The following is a 24,594-nucleotide window of genomic DNA, read 5'->3' as shown; positions in this document are numbered from 1 at the left end:
CGGGCTCGGTGGCTCACGCCTGTAATCCCAGCACTTTGGGAGGCCGAGGCGGGCGGATCACAAGGTCAGGAGATCGAGACCACGGTGAAACCCCATCTCTACTAAAAATACAAAAAATGAGCCGGGCACAGTGGCGGGCGCCTGTAGTCCCAGCTACTCGGGAGGCTGGGGCAGGAGAATGGCGTGAACCCAGGAGGCGGAGCTTGCAGTGAGCCAGGATCGCGCCACTGCACTCCAGCTTGGGCGACAGAGCAAGACTCCGTCTCAAAAAAAAAAAAAAAAAAAAAAAAACAATAGTATTATTAAAATAATAATATTATCATTGTAATTCTGTCCTTGAATTAGAGAAACAATGATTATGGTGTGTTATCAAATTAATCAGGATAGCAAAGGTTATAATATAGAACGAATAATCCCTTCATCTTAGTGGCTTAAAGCAACAAAGGTTAATTTCTTGTTCTGGTTAAATATCCACAAATCATCAAAGGGCTCTGCTCAGTGTAGTTACTCAGGGACCCAGGCTGACATGGCATCCATGATCTCCTATGGTAATTGTGCTAGAGGGCAAGAGGATCTTGAGGCACTCACAGATGCAATTAAACCTTCTTCCTGGCCAGGCGAATCCCAGCACTTCTTTGGGAGGCCGAGGCAGATGAATCAAGAGGTCAGGAGTTCGAGACCAGTCTGGCCAATATGGTGAAACCCTGTCTCTACTAAAAATACAAAAATTAGCCGGGCATGGTGGTGTGTGCCTGTAGTCCCAGCTACTCAGGAGGCTGAGGCAGAAGAATCACTTGAACCTGGGAGGTAGAGGTTGCAGTGAGCTAAGATTGCGTCACTGCACTCCAGCTCTGTCTCAAAAATAAATAAATAAATAAATAAAATAAAATAAAATAAAAAATTTTCTCCCATTCACTCACATGAATTCTGCCCACAAATCCTTGGCCAGATCTGTTTATATGGCACCAAACACAAAAAGGAAGAGGAAGTAGGGCCGGGCGCAGTGGCTCATGCCTGTAATCCCAGCACTTTGGGAGGCTGAGATGGGTGGATCACGAGGTCAGGAGATCGAGACCATCCTGGCTAACATGGTAAAACCCTGTCTCTACTAAAAATTCAAAATAATTAGCCGGGAGTGGTGGTGGGCACCTGTAGTCCCAGCTACTCAGAAGGCTAAGGTAGGAGAGTGGCGTGAACCCAGGAGGCAAAGCTTGCAGTGAGCTGAGATCATGGCACTGCACTCTAAGCTGGGTGACAAGGTAAGGCTCCGTCTCAAAAAAAAAAAAAAAAAAAAAAAGGAAAGAAAAGAAGGAAAGAAAAGAAGAGGAAGTATAATCCTAATATGTATCTGGAAAGAGTCAAATGAAAGTATTTCATGATCAATACTGATGACTAGCACTTTTGCTGGAGAAAGAATAGACATTCTATCTTGTTTTGAAATAAGAGATTTTATGTGTGTGCACCTGCACACATGGGCACACATGTGCGTGTACACACATGCACGTGCATCCTTTATTAGAAGCCGTTCTTTTGGTTCAAATCAAGTTTGAGGCAGGAAGAGCTAAATTCTCTTACTACAATTAGGGTGTCATCCACTGAACGCTAAACAAATCATCATACTTTGTTGCAAAAGATGATTAAATAATCCCTGATTTGATTATTCAAAATGCCCCCCACTCTTGGTCCCAACCAATCACAAGCTAATATTCATTTAGAAAAAGCCATCTTAAAGAGGAGCTAAAACCAAGTTCATTTTGATCCATGTTTGAAACCACATTTTCTTCTGTTCTCAGCAAACATAGTTTGATTTTTTGTAAAATGTGATTTTTTTAGCTCTGAATACAGGCAAGGGGAATACTTTGGTTTGCTGAAGAAAGTCCAAAAACAATTTTGAAAGCCAAGTTCATGGTGGCCACTTTTCCTAACACAATTTCTCAAAACAGGTAACAGTCTCAAAATAGTCAAAAAAGAAAAATAATATTGTATATTGATGCACTAAATCCTCATAATGTGCTCTCTAGCTAAAGAAAATGAAATTACTTATAAGGAGCTTTGAGGCAGAAACTATTAACTTATTTTCCTATTATTTACAAAGGAATAGAAAAAAATTATTCTGAACTTCCATTACCAGATGACATTCTGTGAGATACATAATCAAAGAGAAAAAAAAAGTCACCATTTGTACTGAGAATTCAACCTAAAATTAAAAAAAAAAAAAAAGGAAGAAAACAAAAGTAATCTTCCTGCACATTTTTATTTTTTAAGAAAACAATTGAGCTACTGCCTCTTGGTTTAATAAAAGGAAGAATCCAGACAGGTTCTACCTCAATTGAGACAGTAAGACACTAGAAAATTTGTGGGTCTAATTCAAGAAAAAAAAAAAAAAATGAGGATCTGGGCAGATTTTAGGAACATTTAATGTAGAAACTAGTCTTTTAAAAGTCCATAGAATATTCAACATATCTGAAATTTCTATATTCATTTTTTTACTAGGCTATTTTGGACTCTGGTTTTGTGATTAAATTCTAGCAATATAGACACCTTCAATAGTTTTTGTTTGTTTGTTTATCGTTTCTTTTGTGTTTACTTATTATTTCAACCACGTAAAATGTTTAGACCTATAAGCACTCATGATATTTTATGCTCTACATAGAACAATATATGATGATATTATATATATATAGTCTTAGAACTTTATAAAATCATTTGATTTGAGATAATTTGATATTAATTTATTCAGAAACCCATGTGGAAAGAAACAAACATTCAGTAAGCATTCAGCCACATCACATACACTCCTCACCACATCTTCACAGCAAACTCATAAAGGAGATACCATACCTTAATTTTATCAGAAAAGAAATACGGATTCAAAAGAGATTAGACATTTTGGTGATGTTTGCAGAGCTAGTAAATAGTTGAGATAGAATTAAATCTCAGTTTTGTTGGCCTCAAAACCCACTCACTTTTCAGAAATCATACAAATCACTTCTTTTCACTTGAAAGAATGTAAAAATTTTAGGTTTCAAGATTTCACTGATCTATACCATAAATAATTAGTAACCAAATTAAATACACAAAACTCTTCTCTGTAGTTACACAGTAACAGATGGGTAAGCCTTGGGCACATGTTCCTGATGAGTCAGTATTACCCACATAAGGCAAAAAGAGGAAAGAAGGAGGAGGGAAGAGACAGGAAGAGGAAAGGGAAGGAGGGAAGAGAAGAATGGGGAAGGACGGGAAGAAGTGAGATGAGAAGGCAGAGGCAGAAATAAACAATAACAACAACAGATAAGAAACATTGTGAGCAATTGGGAAGCAGCATAGCTACAACATTAAAAGGCTGGGCCATGGAGTCAAGCTATCTGAGTTCATTATTGATTCTTCCGCTTTACCAGCTGTACAACCTTTCCCAAGTCACTGTACCTCTGTGTGTTTCTGCTTCCTTATTAGCCATTATTATTTGACAGTTGTGCATTATACATGATTATCTCATTTAGTATTAAAAGGGAAATAACTTAAAATGTGTTCTAGAAGAGAAGTGTTTCCATTTCTGAACGTCCTCAAATCCTATTTCATTTTGAGTATACATTTTGACTTATTAAGGCCTCCCTGAAGTTAGAACCACAAAGGTTCACAGCATGCAACATAATACTGAGGCTATATAGAGACATAATTTGGGGTCTCGGTTCTGCAGAAATGACTGCTCATACAATTCACTTAGAAATCAGACATGTCTGGGTTTCTGGCAGTTAATGTTGCCTTCAAGCATAATTTAATTCTTGCCTTGTTTTATTCTCCTCTCCAATTGCCTATTTACTAAATAGACAATAACTTGCTGAACTCAGGCTGTGACTGGAGAGAGAAAGAACTTTCTCCTTTGCATGATTAGGCAGAGCCAACATTGACTAGCAGATGAACCTCAAAATCTGATTGCTCTCATCTTTTCCCCATCACATAGTGAAGGACACCCTTCTCCCCGTGGGAAAGAGAAGATGGGCCCTTTATGTATGCTTTAGTGTGAATAGCCCATCGTGACACTTCCTGCTTCTATTTTATATTGTTCTTATCCTTTAGCCAAAGAAGAGTTACATGTGTAAGACATAAACCTGAGAAGATTTATGGTCAATGAATACTATGCCCATAGTCCAATTTCAAATAGTCATTTATAGCTACTCGAATATCTCAGTAAGAGAGCAATAACAGTAAGAAACACTGCCAGAAAAATTGTACCAAACAGTATTGCCGCCCCCCTGCCCTACAATATCACAGAAATCAAAGCAATAATGACAAAGTCTGACATATAGTCTGAAGATCAAAGAAAAAAGGAAAGGAGTGATGGAGGGTGGGAAGAAGAAAAAGAAAAGAAAAAAGTAAAAGCAGGCTATGTTAACAAGTGTTCTCCAATAAGCTCCTTTTTCCAGCACTGGAGGAAGAAAAGTAAAAGCAAGCATTAGAAAGACCAGTAAGCAAACACACCACCTGTGCAATCCTCCCAATAAAGAGATGGACTTCAAACTACCACAGATGAAGAGTTACTCCCAGCACCCAATACAGCACTCATCACGTAGTAAGAACTTAATAGCACTTTTTGAATGAATTAATAATTTAGGAACTCGACATTAAATAATTCTAATTCCTAACTGGTCTCCATGCCATGGCTCAATTCCCCCAGCGCACCATTCACAAGGGTTTCTGTTAGTCATGTTCCAAGGGCTCCCATTTCCATAAAAACACTGTGACTGTTGCCCTTTGAAATTGTGTTTTATGTGACCGGAACTATCTTAAGATATAGCTACTGTGTTGCACCCATGTCAGGGAACAAGATTTACATGGTTTTCTACAAGAGTTCCCTAATGGGGAATTCTAGTTACTTTTTTCATCTGTTTTATGCTATTATGTTAGCCTTTCCTTGGATTTTCTTCACCGTTTTCTTTAGCCAATATGATCCATCACTGTAACCATCTTCCTCTCTTCAAAACCTCGATGCCTTTGCCTTTCCAACAGACTCAACCACAAATCAATTTATTTAACTATATTGTTTGCTAAACAGTCCATAGTCTCCACATCCCACACCTTAAGTGAAGGTATTACTCCACGTTCTGTTTTTAACTCCACTATTGACTTACTTTACAAATCTTCATTAGGTGAATTCGTCTATACTCACAGCTCTCAGGTAGTGATGGCCTCAAACTATCTTCCCAGCTTTAATTTCTCCTACATTCCAGGCATGCAGATGCAATTTTCTAAAATTGAACTACCTGGATGTCTGTTACGTCTGCAATCATAACATGTCCAACATAAAACTATCTGATTGTTCCAATTTTTGCAAAATCTCTCATTTTCCAGCATTCTGTAATCCTACCCAAAGTTAGAATTATGGATGTCATTCTCCTTTTCTCTTTATTGTGCACAGTTAATGGGTCACCAAATTCTATTCCTTTTATCCCCCAAGTATTTTTGAAATCTGAACTTTCATCTCTATCCCACTGCTACCCTAGACCCTTCATTTGATAGTATCTGGATACCTGCAGTAACTCTCCCAGTTGATTTTCCTGAATCCAGCTTTGTTTGCAACTAAATCATCTTCCCCACTGTTGCCAACATCATTCATTCCACTTACTTAAAATCCTTCCATGGCTCCGTAAAGTTTTCTGAATAAAGTCTAAGCTATTCAAATGGCATTTTCAAATTGAAAGCACTTCTCCCATAAGAAATAATGATAAAATGATCTACTGCAAACTCTCTGGGGCCCAGGCTGCAACTGTTTCTTAATTGCTCATCTCTGGCCAAGATAAAGAGCCTCCAAGTACCAGCTCCTTTCCTGAAAGAGTCATTGCCAACCAGAGTGAAATTTAGAGGAGACCAAATGCTGCCACCAGGTAATTAGCAAAACAAAACAAAACAAAACTATGTTCTTTCACATTCTCAGGCCCCTTCACAAAATTGGGGTGAAATAAAAATTCAGGGACAGTCTTTCAAGGCTTCTTGGCACTAGCGTTGTCCAGTCAAAGGGTGTAGTTTTCACACAATACAAGGCCAACTTACTAAAGTGAGAGCCTCTATTTGCATAAGCATCTCCAGAGACTAAGGAAATGATATTGGTAGAGAAGCATTGCCTGGCTATCAATTCACTGTGGCCAGCTGTGGTGCCACGTGGCCCGACAACACTAGCATGCTATGGTGTGGGCCACGGTGGTGTTTATCTCGTATGTGCACAGGAACACCCAAACACTGGCACATGGGCATCGATAGAAGAAGTATGTAGAAATCACAGGCCCTTTCAAGCTCAAGAAATGTGAACAGTAGGAACCTGAGGTATGCCTGTGTGTAGTAACGACGCCCTGCTCCATGCTTTCTTCCTAAGCAAGCACAGATTTTACCTTCTGAGTTTCGTGGTCACATCTTATTTCTATTATGCCTCCCTCAGGTAGCAGTATTATTGTATTATCCAGAATATCTAAATAAGCTTTATTTTATAAATGGAAACATTATTTCCTCAGAAGATAGTACATAGTTTCATGAAAAAGATAAGTTGACTTACCAATTCTTTCTGTTAAACATGTGCCTACCCTCCACTGGAGCTTAAAAAATAGACAAACGCTTTTACAGAAATGCATATGTTTCCGTGGAAAACTGGAAAATTACTGCGCTTATTATTGTTTTCCTTGATGCAGATCAACTATAATTATATGTGGCACTTTTGAATATATAGTATGTTTCAACAAATCATTTCCTCTTCAAATATTTCAGATGGATTAGCTAGACCACGTTTTATTTCAGCATGTTGATGGAAAACAAAACATAATTTCATTAAAACTATTCTTCACTGGAAACATAATTTATTTTATTTTTCATTTTATTTTTATTTTTTTGAAGATGGAGTCTTGCTCTGTCACCCAGGCTGGAGTGCAGTGGCATGATCTCGGCTCACTGGAACCTCCGCCTTCCCGGGTCCAAGTGATTCTCCTGCCTCAGCCGGAGTAGCTGGGATTACAGGCACCCACCCCCATGCCCAGCTAATTTTTGTATTTTTAGTAGAGACAGGGTTTCACCATATTGGCCAGGCTGGTCTCAAACTCCTGACCTCTGGTGATCCGCCCGCCTCAGCCTCCCAAAGTGCTGGGATTACAGGTGTTAGCCACAGCTCCTGGCTGGAAACAATATGTTTTAACATAAAAAAACAGAAATGGAATAAGGGCACATATGACTAGATCTATATTTTCATACTTAAGCCAATATGGTTTAAGCAGATTTGTTTTTGAAAAAATAATATAAGACTGGGGTTATTAGCCAAAATCTTTTCATTCAGGGAAAGCATGTGTCCAAGTATTATCACTTGAAAAATTTGAAGCTATATTTAATTTTGTATTTTTTATACTTTGTACTAGTTAAATTTTTTAGTGAGGAAGATTCCCAGTTACTAAAAATGTTTAGTGTTTTTATTCATCAAAACTGAAAACTAGAAATAACCTTGTTGTTTCTTAACACTTTGGGAGTTTTTAAAACTAACGGTGCCCGGAATGACTTGGGCGTGGAAAGTAAGGAATACCTATTGAGCAGTCACCTGGCATTGGTTCATCTACACAGAGATGACAACTAGATTATATTTAGTTGGCTTTTATTGATTTATGCCTTTAGTGAGTTACTGCAAAACTAAAATTATATAATAATCATTTTCCATTGCTTTAGAAATTTTAACAGTATTCTGTTCATAAAAACTTTGGCCATGATGATATTTTGAAAATTATAAGGGGCCTTTCCCTGTCTTTCTTCATATTCTCTGTTGAATTCGTGACCCCATTTTGCAGTTCCCTAAATTACATTATAAATCAGAAAATATACATATCTACTCCAATTGAAAGCTCCATTTCAACAGGCTCCCCTGTTCAGAGCAGCTGCGTGTTTGGATGGTTCACTTAAAGCTTTGGTTGTAGCCTTGACTCAGGTGAGCTTTCGGCAGATGCAATCACCAGACAGCACATGCTACCCAGAATATTAGGTAGACGCCAAAACATGTGTGGTAAGAAAAAACAAAAAACAAAACAAAACAAAAAAGCCCTGCAATGTTTAGCATGAAAACACAGTGCTACATCTCATACTTTCAGTTGAGAGTCACGAAGATCACTCATAAGCAGGCACACAACGCTGTTTTTTGTTTGTTTGTTTGTTTGTTTGTTTGTTTGTTTGAGACGGAGTCTGGCTCTGTTACCCAGGCTGGAGTGCAGTAGCACCATCTCCGCTTACTGAAACCTTCGCCTCCCAGGTTCAAAGGATTCCCCTGCCTCACCCTTCTGAGTAGCTGGGACTACAGGCACCCACCCCCATGCCCAGCTAATTTTTGTATTTTTAGTAGAGATGAAGTTTCACCATGTTGGTCAGACTGATCTTAAACTACTGGACTCAGGTGATCCGCCTGCCTCAGCCTCCCAAAGTGCTGGGATTACAAGCTTAAGCAACCACACCCAGTCTTGATTTTCATTTTGAATAAATCAGTTATGTAGAAATTTGTATTTATTTGAAAAGATGGTGTTATGGCCTGATTTGTGTCTCCCCAAAAGTCAGATGTTGAAGCCCTAAGCTCCAGTGTGACTGCATTTGAAGACAGGGTTTTAAAGAAGGTAATTAAGGTTAGATGAGGTCATGAAAGTGGGGCCCTAATCCAATAGGACTGGAGTCCTTTTAAGAAGTGAAAAAAATACCAGAGTGTACATGCTCACATGATCTCTCACTCTCTCTCATGCATGCACATGGAGAAAAGGCCATATGAGGACACAGTGGAAAGGCAGCACCTGCAAGCCCAGGAGAGAGGCCTCACCAGAAACCAACCCTGCTAGCACCTTCTTGGACTTCTAGATTCCAGAATTGTGAGGAAAAAAAAAGTCTGTTGTTATACCACCCAGTCTGTCATATTTTGTTTTAACAGCTAGAGCAGACTCATTACTCTGGAAAAGTGTGCTAATTCTTTGACCCAGCTAGTCCTATCACAAAAAGCACTGTTTTTTAATAATACAAGTTTTAAACATTTAAGCAGATATTCTATACCAATGTCATCAATTAATAAAGATACAAAATTTCCCTCTGTACTATCTGTGCCTTAGCGGCTTTCAAACTTTTATATTGTGGACCACAAAAACATTAAGATATAAGTGTGTATGTATGTGTGTATGTATGTAATACATGGCTTATTTATAATATTATATGTGTGTATTTGTGTATTGCAAAACAATACTTTTCCTAACTACCTGACTGTATGAAATAGGTTCTGCTCAAGTCTATTTTATTTAAGAAATACATGCTTGTGTGCATGTGTTTTCAAATCCATTTGAAAGCCAAATTATTGCTTGATGTTTGAGTAGTTCTCTTTTTAGCTATGTTATCCAAAACATTCCCTAACTACAATTTCCACTTTTTGCCTTAGCATCTCAAGATATACATGAAGTACATATGAAGAATAACCATCCATCATATTTCTCTCTCTCTCCCATCCCCTACCGCCCCCACAAACACCACACTCACACATGCGCACCAAATACAATGAGCCTAAAGTTGAGGCAAATCCATTGAATAGGTCCTGTTCAAAGCAAGGCTTTTCATACAATTTAAATTATAGTGTCAAGCATATTGTCTTACTGACTTGTTTATAATAAAAATATTTCGATTGATGATGCAACTAAGATATAGACTAATGCATACTGAATAAGTAAATTCCCAGTTAGGAAATATGGTATCCTCGAAGTAAAGTATGGATAATTTACATTCTTGCTAGTTCACATAGGCACCTTGTGTATGAATAAAAAATTATATGACTTGGCCTGGCATGGTGGTTCATGCCTGCAGTCCTGGCACTTTGGGAGGCAGAGGCAGGCAGATCACTTGAAGGTCAGGAGTTCTAGACCGGCCTGGCCAACATGATGAAACCCTGTCTTTACTAAAAATACAAAAAAAAAAAAAAAATAGCTAGGCACGGTAGTGCGAGCCTGTAGTCCCAGACACTTAGGAGGCTGAGGTGGGAGAATCACTTGAACCTGGGAGGCAGAGGTTGCAGTGAGCTTAGATCATATCACTGCACTCCAGCCTGGACAACAAAGAGAGACTTCGTCTCAAAAACAAAACAAAACAAAACAAAACAATTACATCATAATTTTCAAAGAAAACATTTGTAAAGGGAAGTTAATTTCATCAGTTTCTATCTTATTCTATTTCTTTTGGGTGTATGCTTAAAGAATTCACGCTTGTAGCCATCAAAGAGTCTGACACTGATATCTGTGGCCTAGGAATGGATAGTTAAAGGAAGGCAATAGGTACTATAGGGACAGGTTTTACAGATTTGTTGTTCTTTGAAACAATTAGCAAAGTTGACTAAGACTCAGAAGCAAGAAATACACATTTCATAATTAAACATTACCCCGTCACATTCAAACTAATAGTGATCCTGGATATGTAAATATGAAATCAAAATTTAATTTCCAAACAATAGAATTTCAAAATCAATATTCAAATTTCAAATTTTCCAAAATTTCATGGGTCAAAATTCTAATGTTCACTTCTATAAGTATAGTTGTACAAGATAAGTAAATTGACAACTTTTAAAATTGTTAAAATCTATACACAGGGAAAACAGCCAAAATTCATATAGCTTTGCAATATATATACATGTGTATGTACAAATTTATATAGACATAAGAAAAATAAAATAAGTTAAAGGTAAAAAACCTTCCACACTATTTAAAACATTCACTATTTCATGCTCCTGATTTCTTGATACAAATATTTTCTATTATTTTTTCTTTACAGAATAAAATTTATTTTGTGCCCTTGAGAACACAAGAAAGAAAACAAAAGAAAAAGAAATAACAAAGAAAATGTTTTTAGTTACATCCTTTTTCATTAGAGATTGCCCTCAGTTCTGAGACAGCAATTGGCATAGAAACATTTTCTAAGTGAATAATACAACTCATATATTCGCTCATAGTCTCATATAGCAAATTCATGCCAAACAGAAAATATTAACATTTTAAAATGTTTAAATATTTTAAATGTAAACGTAAACATAATTTAAAATAATCTTTATTGAATTAACTAAATAGAAGTGTTTTTGCACACTTCTTAATTCTCACCTCTTCTTTTGTCTTTTTAGATATCACTCGGAGCCAATCTCCAATCATGCTCAGGACAGCAGCAAAGTAAGCAAGCCCTACAAGGATCCAGAACCACACGACAGGCTTATAGAAGTCCAGATATTCAATATCGGATCCACCTGGAGACAAAACAAAGTAGAACAAAATAACTTCATATTCTTAAAAGTAAACAATCTAGGTATTGCTAAAATTACTAACTAAATTTTGGTTTGCAAAACATAGAAATCTAGTATTCTTGTCAATGGACTTATATTATTTTCTTCATTTTGAATTTCTGATTTTCATTCAAGTAATTCTTACCTATTTTTCAAGAACAAGTTAAGTTTTTCTTAATGAAACCTTTCATTGCTTCTTCAGATCATCATGATTTTTCCTTGCTTCATGTTTTATTTACATTTATATAATCTATCTCAGTCTTGTACTTAATTATTCTATGTGTACTAAGTTTCTTTTTCCACCTCTATTTTAACAAATAGAAGATAGCGATTATACTTTTGTTGGTGTGCATTTAACTTAGCATATTTACCTCATTGTCAATAAATACATGCTAGCTAATCAACTTAATGCCAAACTGAACAGCAAGTGAACAACTCTAGCGATGGTTCATATTTTAAAGTCATCAGTACAATGAATCACTAACAAATGCCAGAGACAATGACTTGATGGTTCGAATGAGAACAAATAGAAATTTGCAGGTAATACTACCATTCATCACTCTCTGAGTTTTCTGAGAAATTCCCATGACTGTCATAAAATAAAACCATAGCTCTCAAGAAAAAAAAATTGGCAAGGCTCTTTTTTTTTTTTTTTTTACTCTAATCCTTGAAGAACTTCTCCATCCACTTGGAACAATACCTATACCTATGAGAATCTGGGTTCATTTCAACACACCTTTTGTTCAGTACCCCATTAATATGGGGGCATTTATTAAGTCCCAACAGTGAAACTGTTTTTATTTTCACAAATAAGAAATCAAATACCTCTCTTGAAAAATTCATAATTTAGATCAAGAAATCCTCATATAGATAGTTAACCTTAATGGGGTATATTGCATGATGGCAAAGAGAATACAAAAGCACTATGAGAGGACATAGAAGAAATGATTTTTACTTCTGGAAGAAGGAAAGTAAGAATGGGAAAGTGAGTCTTAAGTAATGAGGATCAAAACTTGGAATAGCACAGTGTGGAAAATATATAGTATAGTCAAATGACTTTTAGTCATGGATAAATCTCCACATGTATTTGACCAAAGAGCAGATAAGTACAAGAGAGAAATCTAGAAAAAGTAGGCTGTATCAGATTGTAAAGATTTCATCTTAACTCAATGGAGAATAAGTAAAATCTCTAGGGAGACAAGTCCTATATATTCATATTTGACTATCTCCACAGAAAGATCCAGTGGCAGAGAAGAACGAATTGACAGGGAAGCCCCATGAGAAGCTTTTGTTCTGAATTAGCTAAGAAATTATTGTGTCTGAGTTAGGGCAGAGATGGCAAGAAGAGTCATTTTACAGGCCGAATTATCAAGGACTGATGGCCAGTTACTTGTGATAAGTGAGAGGAAGAGCTCTCTGATGACCAAAGACCCACAGTGTGGTCTTTGGTGATATTGTAACTGAATGGGGGAAGAAAGATTGACTTTTTTAAAAAAAGGTAATTAAAACTGAGAACTGACAGGTTTGTAGTGCTTGAGGTAATAACCAAAAAGATCCTTAAAATGCAAATCTAACACTTAATAGAACAGGGCAGAAGATAAGGATTTTAGGACCAACAGCATAGAGACTGGAGGTGCTTAAAAGAGCATGGATTTGCTCAATTCACAAAAATTCAGCCAGTAAATTGCAAGTATATCAAAGATCAAGTATAAAATACTGAATATAACATTATTGTAGAGAAATTAAATTTTGCTAATAAGTTGCAGGTATATATTAAAAATCAAGTATAAATTGCAAGTATATATTAAAATCAAGTATAAAATACTGAGTATAACATTATTGTAGAGAAATTAAATTGTAAGTTGCTCATGATGACATTTTCAAATAATAAAGGGTCAATAAAAAGACAGCATTTTTCTGTCAGGTAAATAAATTGAATAGGCATCGTTCAGCTTTCTTTTGGGACAAAAGTAATTTTACAAATACATTTTACAAAGTGAATAATATTATTTTCAAATATTATAAAAATTTTACTTTGTGCAACATTAAAAACTCATTTCTGGGAATAATTATAAATGCATCTCATGATGGTTAAGAGTTGGCCCATGGAGGATACAGCTCTAAAACTTCACAGAACTGACTTAAGAAATATGTGTGTAAACCTGTTACATGATAGGCTCACCAGTGAATTTCATTTTTTCAAATGTTTCCATTTCAATGAAACCAAAATGACATTTTTTCCCAAGTACTTTCTCTTTCAAAACCAGAAAAAATTTTCATCCAAATATTTGTGACTCATTTAACACATAAGTTCACCAAGATGTTGACTTTAGAAGAGTTAGTTCATGATCAGATTACTTTTTATAAGTCTTCTTTCTTATAAACAGGATGTCACAGTTTGAAAAGAGTAAATTAGCTTAATCACTAAAAGGTCTATATTTGGGTAAAATGTTCAACCCACAAGTTTTAGTGGAGTCTAAGCCCAGGGGAAAAAATGTTTTTTCCTTTTTAAATTGCCATTCTCAAGATGAAATACTGGCAGTCAGATGATTTAGGAAAAACCAATACTATATATACGAAATATTGTCAAACAACTTCCAAATCCTACTCACTTGCTGATATCTAAGATTCATGAATTAATTTTCACGTTAATCAATTCATTTCATCTAAGAATCTTATCCAAATTAACATATCTGTGATGTCAGGATAACTTGCTAAGAAAAATTGTTTTATTTTTAAATTAGGAATAAATTAGGAAATACTTTTTAAAAAACTTCTTGACTTTTACAAGCATTAATTTCAATCTAGCTATATTCAGGAAACCTACTCATTTGTCTCTGGCATACTAAGAAAACCTAGGGTAATTTCTGTTATTGACTTATTATTGACAGGGCTCCTGCCCCTGTCTCCCACGCTCTGTTTTTGCTCTTTCCACAGACTTCTGAGATGCCGCCTACAAGATGCTACAGCCTACCCTCCCCTCCTAGGTCCCCCACTGACCTGGCAGAAATATTCACTCCACTGCTTTTCTTTTTTTCTTTATTGTCACTAAAAACATGCACATAAATCCTTTCCATTTTAAGAACTTTCTGGCTAACCATAATAGGACAGTATACAGTTGGTAATAAAAATAACAAAGAGGTGTGGAGGTATAAAGGTTTTGGGAATCTTATAAACTTTTCCAAGTAGTTAAAATAAGTCTACTCATCCTGACATTCTTATATGATATATGACAGCTTCTTTTAGATGGTGCGATCTCTCTCTAGATCTCTTGTCCTTAATGCTTGTGTGAGTAACTCAGTCAGAGCCTAATCCAATCTAGTAGATTAAACTACAAAAAATATAGCTCAGGAAAGTTCAGGCTGGTATTATTGCTAGGGAACCATTGTCTCCACAAAGCAGGTTTCCTAAACATTTGCTGGAAACAGTCCCTCTACTCAGCACTAAGAAAGCCCTAGATGGCTCCAAAGAATCATTGATTAGGCGACAGAACAACCCATGAGGCCATGGCAGGCATCTCGTGGAAGGCCTTTTTTTTTTTTTTTTTTTTTTGAGATGCAGTCTCAGTCTGTCACCCAGACAAGAGTGCAGTGGTGCATTTCGGTTCACTGCAACTTCCACCCCCTGGATTCAAGCAATTCTCCTGCCTCAGCTTCCCGAGGAGCTGGGAATACAGGCACTTGCCACCACACCTGGCTGATTTTTTGTATTTTTAGTAGAGACAGGGTTTCACCATGTTGGCAAAGCTGGTCTCAAACTCCTAACCTCAAGTGATTTGCCTGCCTTGACCTCCCAAAGTACTGGGATTATAGGCGTGAGCTGCCACAAAGGCCCCTAGAAGACTTAAAAAAAAAAAAATTGGCCCTGTAAACCCTGCCCAACCTAGTTAATATGCTCATTTCCACTGATTTACAGAATATTCAAAATCAGATTTGAAGAGTGGGATGAAAAGGAAGACTTACTGATTACCTCCATAAATGAAATCATTTCATCCTAACACCCTGTGGGTAGGTGTTGAGGGGAGTTGCATTCTCATGCTTCACACTTCCATTGACTTAGGGCAGGGCTATTAGTAAGACCATGTGGCCACAGAATTAAGTCACATTGCCAGCTTCCTTTTGCATCAATAAAGCTGATGATCCAATTGCCATCACTCTCATGGTCTGTTTGGAACTCAGGAATGAAAGACCAGTTTGTACCAGCTCCTTGAAATCCCAACAGTAAGTATCCCACCTTAAAATAGAGATGTCATAATATCAGCAGAGAAAATAACATATGGCAGGTCACTCAAGAAAGGGGTAGCAGAGCTAGAGTTCAACACAGGTGTCTGAATAGCTCCAAAACACAGGCTCCTTCATTGAACCCAATGGTCCATGTCATCTATGATGTCAGCTACTGTCCTTCTTATCATTTATCCACCAACCTGTTTTGCTCATACTGCCTGGGAAGTACTTTGCTAAGGCAGGAAACACTAAATTGGACAAGGCATGCCTCTTCTCAAGGTTCTCACCTAGAAACCATGTGGGTCTGAAGACAAGCACCATTCCACCAAGGGCCTCCTTACCTTGCTCTGTCCTCTCTCCAGCAGCTCCCAGCCATCGGCCCTTTTTCGTGCTAAAGAACTTGGGCATACAACATCCCTATCTCTTAAATATAATTTTTTTTCTCTGTGATATTCTTTCTGAATCACAAAGTATTTGTAAAGAAAAAAAAGATATATCCTGGTTTTAAAGAATAACCAAGCCACTCCAGACTAAGGTTATCAGTTCCATACACCTCTTCTGATTTTCTAAAATGGCATATCTGTTATAGAATATAAACATAGATAAATAACTCCATTATAAAGAAAATGGGGGTCATTCCTTTAAACCGGCCTATAATTATTTTAGCTTAAATATCAAACATGGATTTTAATTTTGTGGGGTTTGTTTGACTTTACTTTTATTAATTAAAGCTATCCCGTCTTAATATGAAGGAGGGAAAATCTTAATTTCTGTTTTAGTATATCTTATTTTGTTGTTAAGTAATTTAACTAAATAAGGTGTTTCTCACTGCTTTAAGGACTCAGAACCCCTTTTAATAATGTTATAAATCCTATTTTCTTTTTAACAAATGGAAATATGACTTCAGTATTAAACAATAGCTTACCTACTAAACCAAACTTTTCATATGCCATTAAGTCAGAAAACCAGAATGCCAACAAAGGTGATATTTGAACTTGTATTTGGGGATTTGAAATTTCAACATTCGAGAAGTTGTCCATGTCCCTCTAGGTACTTGTTCTTAAACTGGGAAGACTGCCATGAAAAGAACAGCAGTCTGATGATCATAAAGAAAGAAAAACCAACACACAACATCACTCACTCATCGTTTACAAAGATGGAACAGTATATACATATACCGAATTGCTATTCTTAGAAATTGTCTTTAAATCTCAATCTAGAACAATTTGAAATATTTTTCACGGAATGTAGTACAATTTACTTCCTGCCCCACGAAGCTGTAATTATCCAGTACTGAATACTTTTCTCCTCGATATTTTCTCCACATGTTTTTACAATACTTCTATATATCCATTCTGAACCCTAAAAGTTAAGGAACTTTTTGGTTTGTTCACAGTCCCTAAGACTTCTGAACCATTTGGGTCAAATTCCACTTATTTAATCATGCAGATGGCCATTATTTCTGTTGTGAGTTCTCTGAGAGTCACGAGTTAAACCAGGGAGTGACTAAACCCTTTACAGAATTTTCCTGAATAATAAAACAGAGCAAATACCAGGAAGAGAAAAAGATTCCCTATGTAATTGTTGCTCCTGGATTTCACACATTCCATCTCACAGGAACAGGAACTAGAACAATTATTGCCACTAAGTGCTAAACACTGTATCTGATATACAATATGTGTCCATTAAACACCTAAACAAACAAATGATCAATGAATATAAAACATCTCCCTAGCAGTCACACAAACCCGCCTTTTCCAAACAAAGCAAATTTTCGGAGCCATTGTGATGGTGGTAATGACTGCTCTTCAACAGATCTCACTCTTTCTCAGGTACTTTCCTTGTTACCTGTTAAATTCCTGGCAAATTTCTACTCAGTTATCAGCTCAACAATAGCAGTTTTAACACCTGGCCTTTGACATGGTTGCAAAACTCTCAGTCAACACAAGGTGCAGTTTTCTAGAGGGTCTCTATTTGAACTAACTGCTTGAGGGTTGCAAGGAGAAACATGCCATGGTTTTAAAAGATATTTATGTTTTCATGATAAAATTCTCTTAAATTGAGCAAGCTCTGAGCACTCCACTGAATGAGTTATAATTTCAGTTATACAGGAAAGCAAACAGTTTGGTTACTAAATATTACATTTCCAATAATGACTTTGAAAATGTAATTCCAAGAAAACTGAGTCCTTAATATGAGACATACAAATATGTGCTTCCTGAGTAAAGAATATGATGGCAAATGATTACAACACTGTGAAAAACTATAAAAATGTAGTAAAGGTAAATATGCCAGAAGAGGAAAAATTTTACCTGGGAAAGTCCCAAATTGTATTATACCTCTATATGAGGGAGCACCAGGTACTAAGCATGAAGCCTGGCTGACCTAGTAAGCATTCAAAACTACATGTGTGATGAAGAAAATTTCATTATTTAACCAAATATACTAAATTTCACTGATCAGAATTCCATGATGATGTATTTGGATGGTTAAATAAATTCATGCTCAGATGGAATATGTGTTTTCATAATATTAACCATGAGGATTTCTTAGAACATCTGGATTTTTGCCTAGAACTTTTGGATTTTATTAGAAAACTAGGTAATGTGAGGACACTGCTTTGTGAAACTATAAATTCTTCTCTGGCTTTTTCACTCTTTCACATTACCCTTACAAAATATTACCTCAGGTTTATGGAAAGGAGTATTTTTTTTTCTTTGTTTCCTATTTAAAAAGAAAAAAAAAAAATTCAGACAGGGTCTTGCTCTGTCACCCAGGCTAGACAGCAGTAGCGCAATAATAGTTCACTGCAACCTCGAATTCCTGGGCTTAACTAATTCTGAAAAGGAGTGTTTTTTAAGGACTTCACTGGGCAGCTCCTAAACAAGCTATGGAAATGAATTCACTGGCTTGTATGACCCCTTTAAGGTATAGACCCTAAGGGTTTATATTAAAGGAGCTACCAGCCTTGAAAAGGAATTTTTAATTGTGTTAGGTTGGGTAATTATTTCACTTTTCTCTAATTTTGAAGAATCACCACTTTATGGTTTTTGTTTTTTGTTTTTTTTGTTTGTTTTTTTAAGTCTTGGGCCTTTGTAAAAGAAGACAAGTTGTAAAAAAGCAAGCGTTCATACATTACCATATAATTAATAAGACTTCTTAGATTTTAATGAACAAAGAGAAAAGCTTATTTAGCTAGCAAGCATGACTTAACAACTTATCACCCCAGACTTCCAGTCAAATGAAAAATCAAATGACAAAAATTAGGAAACAGAACATAGGAAATCAACACTAATTCTCACATACAATTTTGCCATTAACTTTAACTTATCTCTACAAATTTGATTATACATCATTACTGATGATTTTAAAATCCCAGCAATTTGGGGGGCCAAGGCAGAAAGTTTGCTTGAGCCCAGGAGTTCAAGACCAGCATGGGCAACAAGGAGAGACCCCATCTCTACAAAAAATACACAAAATTAGCTTGGTATGGTGGCATGTGCTTGTGGTCCCAGCAACTTGGGAGGCTGAGGCAAGAGAATTTCTTGAGCCCAGAATGTCGAGGCTGCAGTGAGGCACAACCACGCCACTGTACTCCAGCCTGGGCTACAGAGTGAGACTCTGTCTCAGCAAATAAAAATAAAAAGATAAAATAAAATTAAGTAAATAACACTTTGCAAAATAATTTCCTTTCTCTCTTCTCACCTTTTAGGAAAAATTACTCTGCACTTGCTACTCTTAGCAACAGGGATCTGCTTACTCATATGACAAATAAAAGTGTCTACAGATTCTGTGACCTCCCAAGTCCTTTTTAGCCCCAGAACCCTGAGCACTGAGAGAGAACAGAAAGCGCCATCAGGAAGGAGCAGACAGATACCAATCACTAAGGCAACCAGTCACTAAAACACGTTCTCTACATAAATAAATATGAAGTTAAAATTTTCTGGGAGATCTCTTCCTGTAGAGAAAGTACTAAACACTGAATTCCTACATTCAGCCACATACACAGAGACACCTGAGCACTGCCTGTTTATCTGCACCAGTGGTCTCTAAATGCCTTTGATTCATCACCCACAGTGATAAACGGCAAAGTATTGCACATTATTTATGAATTAGAAATGTATTATGCTCTACTATATTATATCATAAATATTATGATATTTAATAAGTAAAGAAGTAGTGAGATTTAGAAATACATAGAAATAGGAGTTTTCATATTTTCTTTTTTTTTCAAGATGGGGTCTTGCCCTGTTGCCCAGGATGGAGTGCAGTAGCATGTTCATAGCTCACTGCAGCCTCCTGAGATAACACAAGTGATCCTCCCACCTCAGCCTCCCAAATAGCTAGGATTACAGGTGCATGCCACTATGTGCACCAAATTTTAAAAAGTTTTTGTAGAGACAGGAGTCTCACTATGTTGCCCAGGTTGGTCTTGAACTTCTGGCCTGGTGATCTTCCTGCCTCGGCCTCTCAAGTGCTGCCATTTTGCCACCATACCCAGCCTAATCGTCATGTTCTCTTATTGCAGAAAATCTACTTTTCTTGCTCATTCCTTGGGGGCAAGCACTATTTCAGAGTTCTGGTCTAAACCACCCCATCATCACTTGTTCTTAAGATGCTTCTAATAATTATACTAATGTTAAGAAATACAGATCTATTACAATTTGTATCCTAAACACTTATAAATCACTTTCCAAAATATACTTCTTTTCCTTTAATAACACCACAGTTTGAAGAATACATTCTTTAAGTTGCCTTCAGAAAAGTTCAATATAACAATGTAACCTAACCCTGATCCTCCTCAGAGCAAATTTTGCAGGTTTTGCAGACTGACATCAAATATTAAGTGTGCATTATGGAAGGGACATTTTTGTTTCCTTATGAGATTTATAGCCCAATAGAAAGATGAAGAGGTTCAAGCTAGAGCAATTCCTCTTGCTTTTCCCTGGCAAAATAGCAAAATTAAGTGAGAACACTGTCTTTAGTACATCTAATAGCAAGAGGGAAAGTTCTAAACAGTAAATAATTGATATTTCCCAGATGGGGAACTCAATAGCTAATTTTATAGTCATAAGGTACCCAGAAGCAAAGTCCAATTTTGTGTACTCTATTGGACTATATGTGGCAATTCTTTTCCAAGATCCTTTAAAAGAAATTCACAATTTCTGTTTTTTCCAAAGACTCTTGCAAAGGGCACACATCTGCTACCCAGCCGTTGCCACATCTGCCCCCCAATCCACATTCTCATTCCAAAAATACTCCCTGGACACAAGGACCTGGAGTGTAAAGATGACAGTACTAGCAACAGGGTATCATAGCTTCACAAAGACCAACACAGCAACAAAAATATTTAAGTTAAGGAGAGAGTGATGAATCAGCAAAACTAGTGTCAATTTATCTTACTCAGCATCTGTCATATTAATCACATCAAATTCTTATGCTAATTATAAACAACGTATATTTCTACAAGTTTGTATTATTTCCTCTGTCAAATAAAAATAAAAGTTACAGATTTGAAGATGGGTAACAATATAATAAAAGCTAATAAAAATAAAGTTGTTTATTTGATTATTCTTACTGGCACACAGCTATCACTCTCCTATTCTATGATACTATGCCATGACTCTCTGAATTTTTCATCTTCTACAAAACCATAAAGAAAAACATTTTTTTTCCTAAACTGGTTTATACAATGGTCACAAATATAATATTGTTTAGGACTCTACCCACATTCATTTTTATTTATATTTTTTGTATTTTTTTGGTCTTAGATCTTTTGGGCTACATACTGAATTGACACTGTTAGTTGTTTAAAATAACATTGATACGGTTTGGGCTGTGTTTCCATCCAAATCTTATCTTGAAATATAGTTCCCATAATCCCTATGTGTCATGAGAGGGACCCTGTGGGAGGTAATTGAATCATAGGAGTAGTTTCCCCCATGCAATTCTCATGATAGTGAGTAAGTTCTCATGAAATCTAGTGGTTTTATAAGGGGTTTCCCCCTTCACTTGGTTCTCATTCTTCTTCTCCCTGTTACTATGTGAAGAAGGACATGTTTGCTTCCCCTTCTGCTATGATTGTAAGTTTCCTGAGGCCTCCCCAATCATACTGAACTATGAGTCTATTAAACCTCCTTCCTTTATAAATTACCCAGTCTCGGCTATGTCTTTATTAACAGCGTGAGAATGGATTAATAATACAAACACATACAATATGATGTGAGCCCTGAAAATATAAAACCTGTCACATAATACCTATATATTCCACTGTTGCTATAAGGCCTTGTTAGTTACATTTAAAAAGTGATAAGACAGCCTAAGATTAATGCATCACAAGCATACGTTTTGTTATCATCACTATGTCTTACTTTCTCCGGTATTAACAAACTTTCCATTTCTACTTAAGCCAATTATACATCTTGAATAAGAGGTAGAAAAATGAATATTTCAGGACACAAGCTTATCTCATATGGAGTTAGAAATGTCTGAAATTCTCCTTTCCACATTCTGCTAATTATAAAACGAAAAGATCTTCAGCAGAGTGATGCACCCCCCTTTCCCAGCGTCCCCATCCAGAGAGGATGTACACTGGTACACTACATTGTAGATGTCCTTGGTACATCTACAGTGTACAGAGAGGTGTACACTGTATTTTTGACCAAAAGCAAAGCTTTGTTCATGAAAGTGTCCCCATCTTCATCGATATTAGGGGATTTGCCTAGTTGAACCTTAATTAACAAATCAACAGAAACAGATAAATATTAGCCCTCTCTGAGATCTTACAGAACTTCAGAAAGCATTTTCTGTTCTAAAAATATTTAAGTAAGAAATTTGGGTCAAGGAAGAACAGTAAACAGCCAAAAAGTATAAAACTCTGTTAAAACTAAATTAGGCTAATGAGGTTATTCTGAGAATTTTAATAACACATTCCTACTCTAATTTTTACCATGTTTTTTAATACTTCAAACTGAACTGTTTAAGAGAATGGTTTCGATTTATGGTAGCTGGTAAAAATGATCCATAATAGATTAGTATATTTACTTTTGCCACCATTATTGTATTTTATTTAAAATTGGAGTTAGAACAGTAATAATAGTGAGAAATATAGTTGGGAAAGAGAGAACTGAATTAATAGGCACATAGGACCTTACAGATACAGCAATAAAGCAAATGGCAGTTGAAATAACATATATATTATAGAAGAGGAAAAGTTTTCTAAATGTGAGTACAAAAAGGTAGACACTTTAGGTCTACATGACCTACTTTAAGTTAAGTTACAAAATGCTGTCCTAAGATTGAAAATTAAGTGGGTAAATATCTTGGAGAAAAAAATGTTTTAAGTAGCCAAGAACTTCTTCTGAAGTTTGCAGCTGTTTTTAAAACTAAGGCAGAAAAGAGCCTAAGTAGAAAGGGCAAAGATAAGTTAAATCTGAATTCTTGTGCCACTAAAAATAATAATAAATTCATTTTTTCCCCAAGACAGAAAAAAATGATTAATGGATTTTAGTGTGATTCAGCAACTTGAAAATAGCAAGATAGTGCATAAAGATCAACTCTGTAAGCTTTAATTCAAGAAGGAAAATGATAATTCACTGGAATCATGAAGGAAACCCAGAACCTGGGGAGGAGAACATGGGCAAACAGCCCCCATGACAGCATCTGGCTGATTAACATGAGTGACAGAGGCAGATTGCCTTCCTCTGTGACTCCCCTTTCCACTGGGATCCGACCAACTCAGGCCAAGGGAGAGAGGTTATTTCTCCCAAGCCCTGGAACTAACTTGGGGAGATCTTGGAAATGCAGTGAGGGAAAGACACTGGGAAAAGCTGCAACCATTTTCCCAGACCTGGAACAGACAGCAGGAGGCCATTTTTAATCTGGACAAATACAAAGTCAGCAATTCTGTGGTGACCTAGTAGCATGTCCACACAGGATTTTAGTCTTGGGCCAGAAACTGGAGTGCTTGCTCTGGAGTAGGGCAGGAGCTTCCACAGCCAAAACTGTGGAAAGTGCCTCAGCAGTAGGTGCTGGAATTGTGCTCTCCTCCAGCACAGGCCTGGGTAGGGTGGGGTGGGGAGAGCTGCTGCTGCTGCAGTTTCTCTTGGGCAAGGACACTTGTAGGCAGGGGCAGATTGGTGACATGGAACCAGTCTGTATGTGTCATTACTGAGTGCCCAGCATGCTCCCCTGAGACTTGGTGCAGTGGGCCCTTTCCACTGAAACCCCAGGAAGAACTCCATGCATTCAGAACACCCACTTGTCTGGCTCAGCAACCTAAGCTGCCTAACCCTTCCTGGACATAGATTGTTGTGCAGTAAACCCCTCTCTGTTCCAACTCTAGGCAGAGCTCCAGGCATTTGGAATACCTCCTCACCTGGATCAGCAGCCTGAATAACTCTGCCCTTCCTGTGCATAGATCATGGTGAAGTGGGGCCCTCTCTGCTCCACATCCAGGCAGATCTCCAGGCATTCAGAGCATCTGTTTGCCTGGTTCAGCAGCCTGAGTCATCCCATCGCTCCTTTGCAGAGATCTTGGTGCAGGGGGGCACTCTCTGCTGCATGCTCAAATCTCCAGGCATCTGGAGCAACTACTCTCTTGGATTAGGAGTTTAGATCTCCCCCATCCCTGGGTAGAGAACATGGGGTCAAGGAGTTCCCCAGCTCCAAGCTTAGGCACACTTCTGGACACTCAGTGGCCATGCACTGGATTCTCCCTCAGTGCTGTGCTTGTACCTGCCATCAAGGGACCTGTAAGCAAACCTGCCAAGCCCAGCCCTGTGTATCTTGGCCTTCCCTGGCCTGAGCAGAGAGCTCAAAACACTGAGCAATCCAAAAATCAGCCCATTGCCTTATGCAACAGAAAGATATTCTCATTAAACAAGGATTAAGTACATACCCAGCCTCACTGGCCACAGCTGGCTCTTACCCATAAGTGCCATCTACTGGCTTGTATGTTGAGAGCATAGCTCAAGATAAAACCTGCTGACAGAAGTACATAGGGCTATAGAAGCAAAGTCAAAATACCCTGCCCAGCATTCTCTACAGTCACACCCTATATAAGAAGCAGGGGAG

The 24,594-nt window shown here is 37.1% G+C and overlaps 1 protein-coding gene across 3 annotated transcripts in view; it reads right to left on the bottom strand.

Annotated features, from left to right (window-relative positions):
• Window positions 1–24,594, bottom strand: part of KCNK2 (potassium two pore domain channel subfamily K member 2) — a 235,503-nt gene that overhangs the window by 30,604 nt on the left and 180,305 nt on the right. For all 3 annotated transcript variants that reach the window (XM_005540842.4, XM_005540841.5, XM_005540843.5), the window contains exon 6: window positions 11,121–11,260. In XM_005540842.4, coding sequence (XP_005540899.1) covers window positions 11,121–11,260 — 140 coding nt within the window. The remainder of the gene's footprint in view (window positions 1–11,120; window positions 11,261–24,594) is intronic.

This window comes from Macaca fascicularis, chromosome 1 (assembly GCF_037993035.2).
Source record: "Macaca fascicularis isolate 582-1 chromosome 1, T2T-MFA8v1.1".
NCBI classification, from domain to species: domain Eukaryota; kingdom Metazoa; phylum Chordata; class Mammalia; order Primates; family Cercopithecidae; genus Macaca; species Macaca fascicularis.
This window is presented reverse-complemented; position numbering and strand designations above follow the sequence as displayed.